We start from the raw sequence: 15,651 nt of genomic DNA on the forward strand, positions 1-15,651 counted from the left end.
TCACCACTTGGGTATAACATTGAACATGACTGAAAGGACTTAGCACACATACCTCCTTATGTCACTGACTCTTAACTCACTCAGTCAGAGATTTATATACATGTTCACTCATTCAGATAGTATACAGTCCATGGAGTTCTCCAGGCCAGAATACTGGAGTGGGTAGTCTTTCCCTTCTCCGGGGGATCTTCCTGACCCAGGGATCGAACCCAGGTCTCCCACATTGCAGGCGGATTCTTTACCAGCTGAGCCACAAGGGAAGCCAAAATCAGATACTATGCATTCCATGGAATATTCTTAGGTTCTTAAAGAGATGGGAATACCAGACCACTTGACCTGCCTCCTGAGAAATCCATATGCAGGTCAGGAAGTAACAGTTAGAACCGGACAAGGAACAGTGGACTGATTCCAAATTGGGGAAGGAGTCTGTCAAGGCTCTAAGTACATCATGCAAAATGCCAGGCTGGATGAAGCACAAGCTGGAATCAAGATTGCCAGGAGAAATATCAATAACCTCAGATACACAGATGACACCACTCTTATGGCAGAAAACAAAGAAGAACTAAAGAGCCTCTTGATGAAAGTGAAAGAGGAGAGTGAAAAAGTTGGCTTAAAACTCACATTCATAAAGCTAAGATCATGGCATTTGGTCCCATCACTTCATGGCTAATAGATGGGGAAACAAAGGAAACAGTGAGAGACTTTATTTTTTTGGACTTCAAAACCACTGCAGATAGTGGCTGCAGCCAAAAAAAATAAAAATAAAAAAAACAACCTACAAAGAAATATCTCGTAGGAATAGGATGAAAAAACCCTGCACAAAATATTAGCAAAACAAATTAAGTACCATATCAAAAGGATCATATACCATGACCAAATGCAGTTTACTCCTGTAATGGAAGGACAACAGAATGAAAGATAAAAGCCCACATGATCATCTCAATTGATGTCATAAAAGCCTTTGACAGAATTCATGATTTTAAAAAAAAATCCACAAACTAGGAGTAGAAAGAAAGTACCTGAACATATGACAGACTTTATTTTCTTGAGCTCCAAAATCACTGCAGAGGGTGAGAGCAGCCATGAAATTAAAAGACACTTATTCCTTGGAAGAAAAGCTATGAGCAACCTAGACGGCATATAAAAAAGCAGAGACATTACTTTGCCAGCAAAGGTCTGTCTAGTCTAAGCTAAGCTATGGTTTTTCCATAATCATATATGGATGTGAGAGTTGGACTATAAAGAAAGCTGAGCGCCGAAGAATTGATGCCTTTGAACTGTGGTGTTGGAGAAGACTCTTGAGAGTCCCTTGGACTTCAAGGAGATCCAGCCAGTCAATCCTAAAGGAAATCAATCCTTAATATTCATTGGAAGGACTGATGCTGAAGCTGAAGCTCCAATACCTAGGCCACCGGATGAGAAGAACTGACTCATTTGAAAAGACCCTGATGCTGGGAAAGATTGAAGGCGGAGGAGAAAGGGACGGCAGAGGATGAGATGCTTGGATGGCATCACTGACTCAATGGACGTGAGTCTGAGTGAACTCCGGGAGTTGGTGATGGACAGGGAGGCTTGGCGTGCTGCGAGTCATGGGGTCGCAAAGAGTCGGACACGACTGAGCGACTGAACTGAACTGAACTGAACAGCACAGACTCTGCACACCACTCCCCGCTTGATGCCTTTCCCTCCACTTGTGTCTTTCTGGGGCGTTTCCCGCTTTCTTGGCTCCATGCCCGGCCCTCTCATTGGCCCAGTGCCCTAAGTCCCGCCCCCAATCGCCGGATGGGAAGCTCTCATTCTTGCCTCTTCCATTGAGCATGCTTCCTAATCGTCAGAAAATTTAACCAATGGGAGCCAACCAGGAACTACCTGCTCGGCCAATGGGGCCAGCGCACTTAGTATAAAGAGCCTAGCCTTCGTACACAGGAAGTCGCCCCGGTTCAGTCCCTGAGAGGCTGTCCCGAGAGTAGGTTGTCGCGCAGCTGATTCCCCGAGTCTGTGAGGGAGCAAGTGGCGACTACAGGAGCCTCAACCTGAATGTTACCTCCTGCCTGGACACCCAGCTCCGCAGGGCGTCCTCCTCCGCACCGTCTCTGGTCATGAGCCATCGAGGAACTGCGAGGAAGGCGGGCGGGATGCAGCCCGCAGGTGGAAGGGTAGAGGGTGTTTAGAAGACAGGCCTGGGGTCGGCTTTTGGGGGTGAGGGGGTGCACAGAACAAAGGATGGACATCTCTTTTCTTTTTTCAGTAGCTGCAGCAGGTCAATCGTTGCCCGGAGCCCCAGCCGCGTGAGCGCCTTTGCTTTTTATCAGGAAGAGGAAGGGAAGTGGGACCGAGGGTTGAAGAGCTAGCCGCACGTGTGAAGTGTTGCCTTAGGGGACCGACAGTTACGGACCCAACACCCTGGCTGAACCCTTAAGAAGGAAAAGGGGCCCGGGGAGGGAAACCGTGAAAGCAGAAGGCGAGCACGAGGGACCCCTGACTCTCCACCCACCTCCGAAACGGAGGCGCTCTGCTTTCTTTCCTGTCAAGGCGGCGTTTCACAATCGATGATTTTGAAATCGGGCGTCCTCTCGGCAAGGGAAAATTCGGGAATGTGTACCTGGCTCGCCTGAAGAAAAACCATTTCATCGTGGCCCTGAAAGTCCTGTTCAAGTCCCAGATAGAGAAGGAAGGCCTGGAACACCAGCTGCGCAGGGAAGTTGAAATCCAGGCCCATCTCCAGTAAGGAGAGTCTTACGAGTTTCCTGCGCCGGTTTTTTTTTTTTTTCTCTTTCTAGTTTTCCTGTTCCGTCTCTGACATCTGAACTCAGCGTTTCCCCCAGTACTACTTCCAAATAAGCCCTTTGCTTTCAACTTAAAGTTTTTTCCCCCTCTGCAGTTCATTCCAGTTATACCATGTAAAGCTCCCTGCATCAGACACTCGAATTCTGACACCCGCTTCGTTTTCCGCTCACAAATTTACAGACGGAGCAGTTCCTATACTGGTCCCAGCACAGTTTGCCCCTCTGTGTGACCACTTATAATAGCATCATGAGTTGGGCCTCGGGGAGTTGTGTTTTGTTTTTTTAGGGAGCAGTCTTGACACACACTCCTTCTGTCCTCCAGACACCCCAATATCCTGCGCCTGTACAACTACTTCCATGATGCGCGCCGGGTGTACCTGATTTTAGAATATGCCCCAAAGGGCGAGCTCTACAAGGCGCTGCAAAGGAGTCACACGTTTGACGAACAGCGTACAGCCACGGTGAGGCAGGAGGGCTCAGGTTCACGAGTTTACTATGGGCTGGTGTGGGGGTCATTGCTTGAGGCTTTCATGAGTGTCCACGTGGCTTTCTTCGTTTCATTCTATAAATTATATATAGTGACTCTTTATATATATAGTGACACAATTATATACAGTGACTTACATCCTACAACTTCATATTTGGATATCCTAATGCTCAGTCGTGTCCAATTCTTTGCGACCCCATGGACTGTAGCCCCCACCAGACTCCTCTGTCCAAGAATACTGGAGTGAGTTGCCATTTCCTCCTCCAGGTGGATGCCCTAATAATTACCCCCCAGAATATTAATAAGTACTGTGTATAAGTTTGGATTCTTTGGTTGTGAGCAACAGAATCTAACTGCACTACCTTATGGAAAGAAACATGAAATGCTCTGAGGGAGTTCACAGAACAAATGAGTGGAACTGACCTAGAGATAGGAAGCAAGAAATTTTGGGAGGGCTCCAGATGGGTAATCAAGCATCAGTCATCATCGTCTTGTGGCTGGCTTCATTTCCAGACTGCTTTTTCATTTGTCACACAGATAATAGAGGAGTTGGCAGACGCTCTGATCTACTGCCATGAAAAGAAGGTGATTCACAGGGACATTAAGCCAGAGAACCTGCTGCTGGGGCTCATGGGTGAAGTGAAGATCGCAGACTTCGGCTGGTCTGTGCACACCCCCTCTCTGAGGTAGGTCCGGTGGGTGCCAGTTAAGATGGTCTAGTTTAAGTCATCTCACATGTAAGACTCAGACACAAACTGAGTTTGTATTTAAATACTGCCTTTTGAAATGCATATTCTAATATATATTTGTTGACTAAAGAATGGGGTTCCACTATACCTTTTGTTTTAAATCCTCTTAACAGATAAGTTTATTAATAAATTTCCATGTAAATAAGTCAAGAACTATTGTGCCCTAATTCCACAAATTTTACTCTATCAACAAAGCATAATTACACATGTATATAGGGCTTCACAGGTGGCGCTAGCAGTAAAGAACCTGCCTACCCATGCAAGACATGTGGGTTTCATCCCTGGGTCGTGAAGATCCTTTGGAGGAGGGCATGGCGACCCACTCCAGTATTCTTGCCTGGAGAATCCCATGGACAGAGGAGCCTGTCAGGCTACAGTCCATGGAGCTGCAAAGAGCTAGAAGTGACTGAAGTGACTTAACATACACACACATGCACATAAATACATGTATACATATGGTTGAGTCCCTTCGATGTTCACCTGAAACTACCACAACATTGTTAACCAGCTATATGAGTGAAAGTCACTCAGCCGTGTCTGACTCTTTGCAACCCCGTGGACTGTAGCCCGCCAAGCTCCTTTGTCCATGGAATTCTTCAGGCAAGAATACTGAAGTGAAGGTTGATATTTCCTTTTCCAGAGGATCTTCCTGACCCAGGAAGTGAAGCCAGGTCTCCTGCATTGCAGGCAGATTCTTTAATCAGCTATACCCCAGTTCAAAATAAAAAGTTTAAAATTTGAAAAAAAAAAAGAAAAAAAAGCATAACTAATTTACTTGGTCTCTCTTGTTGCACCATCAGTTTGTTCCAAATCTTCCTTGTGAAAACTTCCTGGATCATGAGCTAAATATAAATAATTACAGAAAGAATCTCAGAATATGGAATAGATGGGTCCCAGTACTTGTGTTCTCCAAACCTTGATGCATGTTAAAACTTGGTGTTTCCTGATTTCTGTGCTTGGGAGGGGACTGCCTGGGCCTGGAAGCTGGGCACGGACAGCTTCTCTTGTACTTAGTGCCCCTTTCTCTGCAACCCTCTAGGAGAAGGACCACGTGTGGGACGCTGGACTACTTGCCCCCAGAAATGATCGAGGGGAGAACATACGATGAGAAGGTGGATCTATGGTGCATTGGGGTGCTCTGCTACGAGTTGCTGGTAGGAAATCCACCCTTTGAGAGTGCCTCCACTAGTGAGACCTACAGACGCATCCTCAAGGTGGGATGGCCACACTCTGGGCATTCATGCGGGAGCTGGCTGGTAGGGCGTGGGGAGGTGGGGAGGCCTGCGGAGCCTGGGGCACACACAGTGGTGGTCTACTAACATCTAGGACAGTGCCTTGAGTGGATCAAGGAAATTAACCACACTTCTCCTTCTCTGGCCTCATCAGGTAGATTTAAGGTTTCCTCCATCAATGTCTTCAGGGGCTCGGGACCTGATCTCCAAGCTTCTCAGATTCCAACCCTTGGAGAGGCTGCCCTTGGTCCGGGTCTTGGAGCACCCATGGATCCGGGCCCACTCTCAGAGGGTGCTGCCCCCATCTGTTCAGAGGGCTTTCTGAGCCCTGTCCAGCCCTATCCCTTTGGGATTGCTCATGGAACACCGTTGGCTCTGGTATCTCACTTGCCTTTTGTTTCTTCTCTTTTAAGATGCATCATTTTATTATCATACTTAATAAAAGTTGAATCATTTTGTACCAAGTCTCTTTTTAAAACATCCGTTTGGCTGCATCTGGTCTTAGTTGCACCAACTCCCGGAGTCCACCCAAACCCATGTCCATTATGTCAGTGATGCCATCCAACCATCTCCTCCTCTGTCATCCCCTTCTCCTCCTGCCCTTAATCTTTCCCAGCATCAGGGTCTTTTCAAATGAATCAGCTCTTCACATTAGGTGGCCAAAGTATTGGAGTTTCAGCTTCAGCATCAGTGCTTCCAATGAACACCCAGGGCTGATCTCCCTTAGGATGGACTGGTTGGGTCTCCTTGCCGTCCAAGGGTGCATTACCTACCCCCTATCTCAGGGGCCCCTAGGTTCACTTTACTCTTCCCAGGTTTTCAGGAGAATGTCCTTTGTAAAACAGGACTAATTAACCCAGTGATCACACATTCCACTCTCTTTATACTGACATCCAACATGCTGCCATCTCTAAGATAAAATGTGTTGCTGCACATCAATGCCACCCGATTCTCAAATGAATTCACTAGCATTTGTATGCTGTTGTCATATTCTGATTCCATTAGGAAAAACCAATCTCCAGACTCTTCTGAAATCTAACCTCTGCTTGCAGCAATTGCAGAAGTGCTCTTCCAGCCTCCCTGCCACGTCCTTCTGGTGGCAGCTCCTCCCTTCATCTACCAAAAACTGACTGTTGTTCAGTTGCTAAGTCATGTCTGACTCCTTGTGACTCCATGGACTGCAGCACACCCGGCCTCCCTGTCCTCCACCATCTCCCAGGGTTTGCTCAGATTCATGTCCATTGAGTCAGTGATGCTATCCAACCATCTCATCCTCTGTCACCCCCTTCTCCTCCTGTCCTCTCAATCTTTCCCAGCATTCAGGTCTTTTTCAGTGAGTTAGCGCTTCAGATCAGATGGCCAAAGTACTGGAGCTTCAGCATCAGTCCTTCTGATGAATATTTACAGTTGATTTTCTTTAAGATTGACAGGTTCGATCTTGCAGTCCAGGGGACTCTCAGGAGTCATCCTCAGCACCACAATTCGAAAGCAAGAGTAAATATCCAGACTACCTAGTGGGGAGCTCAAATATGTTCTTTGCTCACTGCAGGTGCTTTTTTCCCCCTAAATAATTGTTTATTTGGCTGTGGCAGGTCTTAGGGCACTCAGGATCTCTGATCTCCTTGGGGCATGCAACCTCTTAGTTACAGCTTGTGGGATCTAGTTCCCTGACCAGGGATGGAATCCCGGGTTCCCTCCATTGGGATCGCCAAGTCTAAGCTACTGGACCACCAGGGAAGTCCTCCACCCTCACAGGCATCTTTTTCACCTCTGTGTCTTCTGACTAAAAATCACTCCATGTAGAGTTTGCCCTGTTATTCCCACCACCATATTCAATATTCTTCTCAATATGACATGTCCAGCAGAGGCGGGACCACATCTCTGTAAGACTAGAACCACTAAGGAAATACAAACTATTCAGCCACTCCTCTCTTGGATGAACAGTCCCATCATTGCAGATTTATCATTTAAATGCTCCAAGGGAATTCCTTAGCGGTCCAGTAGTTAGGACTCTGAACACTTTGCCCAGCCAAAAAAAGAAAAAAGAAAAAAATGCTTCAATACGTTGATTCATGGTTTTTCACCTGCACCGTTAGTGCTCCCTCGCTACCCCCGAGCTGTGCGCGCTGTGAAGCGGGTCTGATTCGGGGCTTCGGATCTCCTAAATATTTTACATCGAGGTAGGGTGGCTCTTTTTGCCTTTACATACTGTTCATGGGGTTCGCCGATTCGATGGACATAAGTTTGAGCAAGCTCTGGGAGTTGGTGATGGACAGGGAAGCCTGGCACGCTGCAGTCCGTGGGATCGCAAAGAGTGGAACACTGGGAGCAGCTCTGGAACACGCTCCACTGCCTATTGTCTGCACAGAAAAAACCACATTACCCAGAAAGTGCTACACGGCGCGACTGCAGCAGGCGCTGGGCCAATGACGGCCCAGGGAGGGGACATTTCCTGAGGAGAGGTGGGACTTCCGGCCCCACCGGTGGCGGACGTCATTTGCGTGCGACGGCTCGGTCCACGCCAGCTGTCGGGAGGGGTTAAACTATTCTGTGGCCTCTTCCAGTGCCGTCTTCGCAAATGAGCAGAAAGGTGGCTTGGGTTCCCTTGCGCGCGTTCGAGCTGGCTGTGAGCCTCCGCGTGATCGGCCACCTCACCCAGAGCAAGGAACGAGCGGCGGTCGGCTGAACCCGCGGGACTCGCCTCTGTCGCCGCCTCTCCGGGTCCCGCGATCTCCTCAGGGGCCCATGATGGCGGCGGCGTGGATGGACCCGGCGCGGGTGAGTGGACGGTGTTTCTGGCGTTGCTGATTCGGAGAGAGCTCCTGAGCTGGGTGGAATTCAGGAGAGGCATTGAGTTTCTCTGCAGCTGTGTTTGTGTGAGACCAGTGGAGCTGGCTCGTCACTCACTTTATCTCTAGTCCTAGAACGCGCAAGCCTGAATATACAAATGGGAAACAGATGGCGTATAAAATTGAAGCTTTGGCAAATAACCTGCCTAGGAACCCAGCCCGTCATCTACAGTCAATAACCCGGGAGTCCTGCCCGGTCTAAGTCAGACTTGCCTGAAGTCAAATTCCTATCTCTAGAGAGAGCTTCCAGGAGGAGAAGCAGTGAGAATTGTATCCCCGGCCGCAAATGGCCAGGACTTGATTAATAATTAACCCTTTCCCTAATTCTTTTCCCCACTTCTAACTTAGACCAACCAGAGAAAGCCCATCCATAGGTGCACGCTTAAACAGTCATGGAGGGTGCTGTTGGATTATATGCCAGAGAGTTTCGAGTTATTTTTTTATTTAGGTACACCAGCATGTGGGATCACAGTTCCCTAGCCAGGGATGGAACTTGCATTGGGAGCACTGAGTCTTAGCCACTGGACCACCAGGGAAGTCCCCTGTCCCCTTCCTTAGAGAGTTTTAATTAATTAAACATATCATCTGATAGTCATTGTTGAGGCCCTGGTTAATTTTGTTTCTCTTTACCTACCTGCCCCAAATGTCCCTAGTGATAACAGTTTATCTAACACCAGAAATGAGTAATATTGCAGGATTCCTCTGTATGAACAGTTTATTAGGAATTTCCACATCTTTAATTGAAGTATTAACTCAAGAAAACTAATGGGATTCCCTGGTGGTCCAGGGGTTAGGACTCTGCGCTCTCATTGCCAAGGGCCTGGGTTTGATCCCTGGTTGGGGAGCTAGGGTCCCACAAGCTGAGCAGTGCGGCAAACAAAACACGACACTTGATACACAAAGATGTGAGCACTGAATGTGTAAGGTGAAAAAACCGTGAGCCAATGTCTTGGAGCATTTAAATGGTGGGTCTGCAGTAGTAGGGCTCTTCATCTGAGAGTGGGGTGGCTGAATTGTTTATGTTTCCTTAGTGGTTCTGATCATACAGGGATGTGGTCCTGCATCTGCTGCCCGTTTCAGGGGAAGGTACAGAATGTGTCCAGTATATGGTGGTGGGAGTAAGATTAACAAGGCAGACTCTGTGGAGTGTTTTTAGTTAGGAGTCACTGGTGGAAATGATGACTTGAGAGCTAGGGGCTTAGTTGCTTTTTTTTTTTTTAATGTTTGTTTGTTTGGCTATGCAGGTTCTTAGCTGCGGCACGTGAACTCTTAGTTGTGGCATGTGGGGTCTAGTTCCTTGACCAGGGGTTGATCCTGGGACCTGTGCACTGGGAGTGTGGAGTATTAGCCACTGGACAGCTAGGGAAGTCCTTTTAGTTGCTTTTAGACATGACATAACGCTCTCAGCATGGGGCAGGCAACTAGCAGGACCAGTGAAGCTCAGGTTGTTGTTGTTCAGTTGCTCAGCCCTGTCTCACACTTCGTGACCCCATGGGACTGTAGCCTGCCGGGCTCCTCTGTCCATGGGATTTCCCACCAAAGATACTGGAGTGGGTTGCCTTTTCTTTCTCCAGGGATCTTCCTGACCCAGGGATTGAACCCGAGTCTCCTGTATTGGCAGGTGGGCTCTTTAACACTGAGCCACCTGGGTAGCCCCTACTGCTGTTCTTAACATTATTTGTATTATTATTATCACTATATACGCATTCCTCTGACATTGTAGCATCCTTTCTGTCTGCATCTCTCAGTCCTAGTGTTGTTTTCATTGACTTTTGTCATTTTCCAAGGGCTCCTGCCTAGGAGGCTTCTCTTTTACACTGTGATCATACTTTTCTTTATTGTGCTTTGTAGATTCTGTGGTTTTTTGTTTGTTTTTATTGCAGATTGAAGGTTTGTGGCAACCTTGCATCCAGCAAGTTTTTCATCATTTGCTTTCCTGGTGTCTTTGTGTCACATTTTGCTAGTTCTTAGAGTAGTTGAGATGTTCCACCCGCAACAAGGTTACAGCTCAAGATGATGGTTAGCCTTTTTTAGCAATAAAGTACTTTTTAATTTAGGTATCCAAAGTATTGTCTTAGACATAGTGCTATTGCACCCTTAGTAGACCGCAGTCCGGTGTAAGCATTGGAAAACTTTTATTTATTTTTGGCTGCACTGGGTCTTTGTTGCTGTACAGGCTTTCTCTCGTTGCAGCGAGCAGGGTGGCTACTCTTTGTTGTTGTGCGTGGACTTACTGTGATGGCTTCTCTTGTTGTGGAGCAGGGCCTCTAGGGCTCACGGGCTTCCGTAGTTGTGGCACACGGGTCTACTTGCCCCAAAGCATGCGACATCTTCGTGGACCAGGGATTAAACCCGTGTCCCCTGCATTGGTAGGTGGATTCTTAAGCACTGGACACCAGGGAAGTCCTAAACGTAACTTTTATTTGCAGTGGGAGGCCAAAAACATCATGTGACTTGATTTTTTGGAGTGCTGGGGAACCACACTCCCAGTATCTCTGAAGTAGGGCTGTATTGTGTTATGTCCACAGCATTGTCCACCTCCCCTCCAGCCTAGTGCAGAGGAGGTGCCCGGTGATGAGGGTCTCGACCTTGCTGCTCCTTTACCAGCGATGCAGAGACAAGCTCTGATCCCACCCAGTCGTCCCAAAGCTGATGCTAGTATCTGTATTTGACATTCCAGCTGTCTGTGACCTTCGATGACGTGGCTGTGACCTTCACCCAGGAGGAGTGGGGGCATCTGGAGCCGGCCCAGAGGACCCTGTACCGGGAGGTGATGCTGGAGAACCGCGGCCTCCTGGTGTCTCTGGGTAAGGCCCCTGCTCTGCTGTGCGGGCCCTGGCCACCTCCTTCATCCCAGACCCTGGCTCCATCTTGACTTGTCAGGAAGGACTCAGGAATGCCCCCTCCCTCCTGCTTCCTCACAGCTTCACTCATGTTTGAGATTCACCTCCTCTTGCCTCCTGTCTCTGTGTCTCTCTTTGAATAAAGTTCCCCTTTGGCTCTTAGAAAGTGGTGGAAGGAAATGAATGTTCAGCAGAACCCAAAGGCAGCATTTCCAGTCGGGCCACATGGGACTGAAATTGGAGAACCAGGATTCCACCCTGGCTTCTGGGTCTCCCGGCCTGGCTGCTTTCTCTGGCTTTGCTCACGTCTCTGTTTTTCAGAATGGTTTTTGGACCCCAGCAAGTTTGACAGGAGTGACCACCCCAATCCCTGCTCTCCAGGGCTCCCAGATGCCTTGTTTCTACCGCTTTGTATGTTTATATTGTTGCTCTTTCTCTGCCGCGGGGCTCTGGGTGGGGGTGGGGGTGTCCATGAGGCGGAAGTGACCACCTGAGCCTCTCAGCCCAGGGCCCAGCACAGACCGGCCACATTCCAGAGAGGGAGCGGACCGAATGAGACTGGTTCCGAAGCGTCCCCTACAGCCGGGTGCACAGGATGTGGGTGACAGGCTGTTCTCCAGGAAGAGGGTGCGCAGCCGGGGCCCCAGGAGGCCTTTGCCTTCAGTGCCAGCAGATCCTGTCTGACCGCAGGGTCTCGGTCAGGGGGCTTCTCTGTCCTCCTGCGCATTCACGGGTGTCTCATGTGCACCCAGTCTCGGCCGGGATCGTCTGCTGGTCCGAGAAGGAGAAGCTGGGAGAGGAACGTGTCTCGGCATGTGGCAGTTTTGTGCCCAGGAGACATCGGGCAGCGTCTGCAGCCGCATCTGCCCGTCACCTGTGGGGGTGGGTGGTCCTGGGGTCTGATGATGAGTCCAGAGATGCCCCTCAGCACCAGGGGGTGGACATGACAGCCCCGCTCAGCTGAGGATGACCTAGTCCTCACGGGCCGGAGAGCCACGGTGGAGAAACAGCAGCTCGGGGACGGCCCCGTCAGGCCGCTCAGTTTGAGGGAAGGGAGGGCTGTAAAGCCAGGGCTTCGGTGAGACAGGCCGGTTCTTGGAGACCTGGGATTGTGTTCTGCGTCAGTGAGAGGAGGTTGAACCAAATCAGGAAAAGCTTGACATATTTAGATATTTTATAACAAAATGAAACAAAAATGTCCACCATGGACCCCGGATCCCTCCACCCGGCTCCCCAGGCTCTCCCCGTGCGCGCGGCTCCGGGCCCACTGGCGTCTTGCTGTTTCCGCACACACTTGACATGTTTGCCTCAGGCCTCTGAGCTGCTGTTCTGCTTTCCTGGTGGGTGCTCTTGGGCATTTCGGCTTCTCACGTGGCCATCTCCTCTCTGCACATGGCCACCTTGCTTCCTCACCAACTGTTTCCTGACTGTAAACTCTCCTAGCAGCCCCTCCCCATCACTCTAGCTCTCCCCGCCACCTGATTTATATCCTCTAAGCCAGCAGTTCTCCTTCCCCAGGGGCACTTGGCCCCGTCTGGAGACATAGGTTGTCACCACTGGGATGGAGTTGCTACAGGCACCTACTGAGTGAAGACCCGGAGCGCCTCCACACATCCTTACACTATGCAGAGGAGACACATTCTCTCCCCTTCTCAGCAAAGAACTTTCTGGATCTGAATGTCTGTTGTCCAGAGGCTGAGAAGCCCCGTTTCTGAAGGCTCATGGACATTTCATCAGGGGCACTGGGAACGGCCCTGAGGAAGGCCTTTGTTTATTCTTTTTCCTGCCTCCTGATTTTTTAGGGAAAATCTGGTTCAGTACTTAACTCTTCTTCCCCCCAACTGTTGCTAATTTCCCCTCTTCAACAGGGGGGGCATCCCTGAGCAGCGGTGCAAGCTTGCTGGCCCTTAACCCTCACTGTTGGGTCCCTTGGCTGCATTTTCAGGTTGAATTATCATCAACTTGTCAGCCTCTGGGTTTCTGTATCCCATTCACCAGAGCTGTACAGGAATCCCTTTTTGAAGGGATATGAGAAACAGAAAAAGTGCGTCACTTGTAGCACCGGAGTTACTGTGAATACTAGTCAGAGCTCACCCTGGCCGCTGACTGACCGCACAGCAGGCCTATTCCGGGCACTGTTCTGCTCCTCCCGTGTGACCCTCGGGCTTGCCTGGCCCTCAGCAGAGTCGGGAATTTGGCTTCGGTGGTGAGCCTCGTACAGTGGAACCTTAACAGTAAGGAACATATACCTTCACTTTATGAAGCTGTCCTCTGTGGGGTTCCTTTGATGTAAAAATCCTTTTTTTAGTGAAATATTGATGGCAGTAGATGTGACCATGTCACTGTGCAGGAGTCTCAGTTTTATTATTTTCTCACAGTTCATGAAATGCTGAAGTCTCTTGAGTCTGCCCCTCTCCTGCCCTGCTCCCAGTGGTTGCACTTCGGTGCTCACATCCCTCCCTCACAGCTGCCCCACACTTGGTCTCAGAATGCTGGCCCCACTCAGGGGTGTCTGCTGTTTCCTCCTCAGTGTGGTGTTGGGGAGACCAGGGTCAGAGCCAGACTCTGGTGCTCAGTCCCCGCTTTGCACCTTAAAAACTGTGTGGTCCTGGGCAATTACAGAACCCGTCTGGGCCTCGGGGCTCTCCGTGGTAAACTGGAGTAAGGTGGAGTTTAATTCCCAGGTCTGCAACAGGGGTAAGTGGGTCGCTTTCTGGAAAGGGTCAGAGCAGTGCCTTGAGTGAGCAGGTTCGTGCAGGGTAGCATCGCGGACCTCACCACCACCGCTCCTGTCGCTACTCATCAGGACTGTCATCGTCTCAGGCCTGGACTCGGCACCTTCGGGAGCAGGCTTGTGTAGCTTTGTGGTGGAACAGCACGCAGAGCCGAGGTGGTTAGGCCTGGGCTCTGTGTCGGCCCAGCTGTTCACCAGTTGTGGGCTCTTGGGCAGATCACATTATCTGCCTGATTGTTGCTTTCTGTATGATTTTTATCTATAAAATGGTGCTACTCACAGACTCAGAAAGCAAACTTATGGTTACGAAAGAGGAAAGCAGGTGTGGTGAGGGATAAATTAAGAGTTTAGGATCAACAGATACACACCTCTGTATATAATAATAGATAAACAAGGTTCTAATATAGCATAGGGAACTATATTTAATATCTTATAATAACTTATGATGGAAAAGAATCTGAAAAGCAATGTGGGTATTTGTGTATGTGAATCACTTTTCTTGTATAGCTGAAACAAACATGACATTGTAAATGAACTTTAATTTTTAAAAAAATAGTGGTTCAGTGATTAAGTCTCTGCCCTCCCAATTCAAAGGGTGATGGTTTGATCGCTAGTCAGTGAACCAGGGTCGTACATGGCTAAGAAAAGAAAAAGTGCTGATCATAATGTGTACTTGCTGAGAATGCTGTGAGGAAACCCTAGGATAAACTCATCTGTGGTCTGTAGGAAGAATGATACAAAACTTTGCTTGTGTTCTAAAAACAGAACTTATCAATGGAGACACGTAACCTTGTTTTGAACGAAAAGAGTCAATATTTTAAATATGTCAGTTGTTTGAATGACATCATAAATCTACTTCAAATTTGAAGTAATGTAGTGCATTTAAGTTGCTTGAACACAGTCCTTTGACTATGATTGTTAACTGTACATTAGCTTTTGATTTAGTATCAGGAATAAAAGCTCCCTGGCAGTGTGGCATGTCTTTGGTTTTTGGGTCGCAGTTCCACATTTTGTGTGCCTGGGAGCAGCTTCATTCTGAGGTCCACATCCTGAAGTCTCACACGAGACTGAGAGGTTTTCCCAGTTTTCACAGAAGCCTGTGTCTTCCTTTTTTCTCCATGCCCAGGGTGTCCTGTCCCCAGACCTGAGCTGATCTACCAGCTGGAGCACGGGCAGGAGCTGTGGACGGTGAAGAGAGACCTCTCCCGAAGCACCTGTCCAGGTAGGAGCCAAGCTGTGGGCAGAGACCCTGCCGGAAGCCGCTGGCCCTGGTTCCCTGGGAGGCGTCTTGTTGGGGCCTCTAGTGGTCTGGAAGCCATGGAGCCCTTTGACCCCAGGTCCCTCTGTCCTCGCCGAGGACAGCGGTGTACAAGCTCAGATGTGTCCTGGGCTTCAGGCCTGGGTGCCGACCACCAGCTGGGTGGTCCCAGTGGAATTCGGGATCTCCTTGTGTCTGCACGTAAGTTCGGCTGAGTTACAGCCTGGCTGCTGTGTCAGAGGGATGCGGCATCTCGGTGCTCAAGCACGTGGAGGCGCTGTTTCTGACTCACGCCCGGTCCCTGTGGGTCACGGGGAGCTCTGTGGGTCATGGGGAGCTCTGTGGGTCATGGGGAGCCCTGAGCATCATGGGGAGCCCTGCGGGTCACGGGGAGCCCTGCGGATTACGGGGAGCTCTGCAGCACATGGGGAGCTCTGCAGCACACGGCCGCTTGGGGCCCTGGGCTCGTTCTGTCGTCAGTATGGGACTTCAGGTTGTCCTGATCCCCTGCAGCCAGCAGAGAAGTGGGGGAATGACGCTGCTCTGACTCCCATAAACACCAGCCCTCTGATGGCTCCACCGGAAGGCACCGGGCTCTTGGCCACACTGGCGGGGTTGGGCAGGGAGCTGTGACTGAGCCCTCTGTCCCAGGAGAGGAGCAGGAGGTTGGTGAGGGGGGTCTGCTCCTGAAGGCGCCAGTCGCGATAGTCGCT

At 49.6% G+C, this 15,651-nt stretch overlaps 2 protein-coding genes across 3 annotated transcripts in view; both read left to right on the plus strand.

Moving 5' to 3' along the window:
• Nucleotides 1,894–5,714, plus strand: AURKC (aurora kinase C). Of its 2 annotated transcripts, none has more exons than XM_005693002.3 (7): nucleotides 1,894–2,148; nucleotides 2,249–2,288; nucleotides 2,533–2,724; nucleotides 3,109–3,247; nucleotides 3,811–3,959; nucleotides 5,062–5,236; nucleotides 5,409–5,714. In XM_005693002.3, the coding sequence occupies exons 1-7, from the start codon at nucleotides 2,100–2,102 to the stop codon at nucleotides 5,577–5,579; spliced, it is 915 nt and encodes a 304-aa protein (XP_005693059.1). In that variant the 5' UTR covers nucleotides 1,894–2,099; the 3' UTR covers nucleotides 5,580–5,714. The 2 variants fall into 2 exon arrangements, with proteins under 2 accessions (XP_005693059.1, XP_005693060.1); XM_005693003.3 differs by having other exon boundaries at nucleotides 2,252–2,288.
• The window catches only part of LOC102172654 (zinc finger protein 805), a 43,549-nt gene continuing 35,668 nt past the window's right edge, over nucleotides 7,771–15,651 (plus strand). Inside the window, exons 1-3 of the mRNA XM_018063504.1 lie at nucleotides 7,771–8,032; nucleotides 10,784–10,910; nucleotides 14,807–14,902. Of these exons, the coding sequence (XP_017918993.1) occupies nucleotides 8,000–8,032; nucleotides 10,784–10,910; nucleotides 14,807–14,902 (256 nt within the window). The 5' untranslated portion in view covers nucleotides 7,771–7,999. The remainder of the gene's footprint in view (nucleotides 8,033–10,783; nucleotides 10,911–14,806; nucleotides 14,903–15,651) is intronic.

The sequence above is a fragment of the Capra hircus genome, chromosome 18, assembly GCF_001704415.2.
Source record: "Capra hircus breed San Clemente chromosome 18, ASM170441v1, whole genome shotgun sequence".
NCBI classification, from domain to species: domain Eukaryota; kingdom Metazoa; phylum Chordata; class Mammalia; order Artiodactyla; family Bovidae; genus Capra; species Capra hircus.

What these genes read in the sequence shown, in the direction of transcription:
- AURKC (XM_005693002.3), top strand. Translation starts at nt 2,100, where the DNA reads ATGAGCCATCGAGGAACTGCGAGGAAGGCGGGCGGGATGCAGCCCGCA. An exon ending in TTGCCCGGAGCCCCAGCCGC is followed by an intron (nt 2,289 to 2,532) that starts GTGAGCGCCTTT and finishes TTTCCTGTCAAG; the next exon opens with GCGGCGTTTCACAATCGATG. An exon ending in CCTACAGACGCATCCTCAAG is followed by an intron (nt 5,237 to 5,408) that starts GTGGGATGGCCA and finishes TGGCCTCATCAG; the next exon opens with GTAGATTTAAGGTTTCCTCC.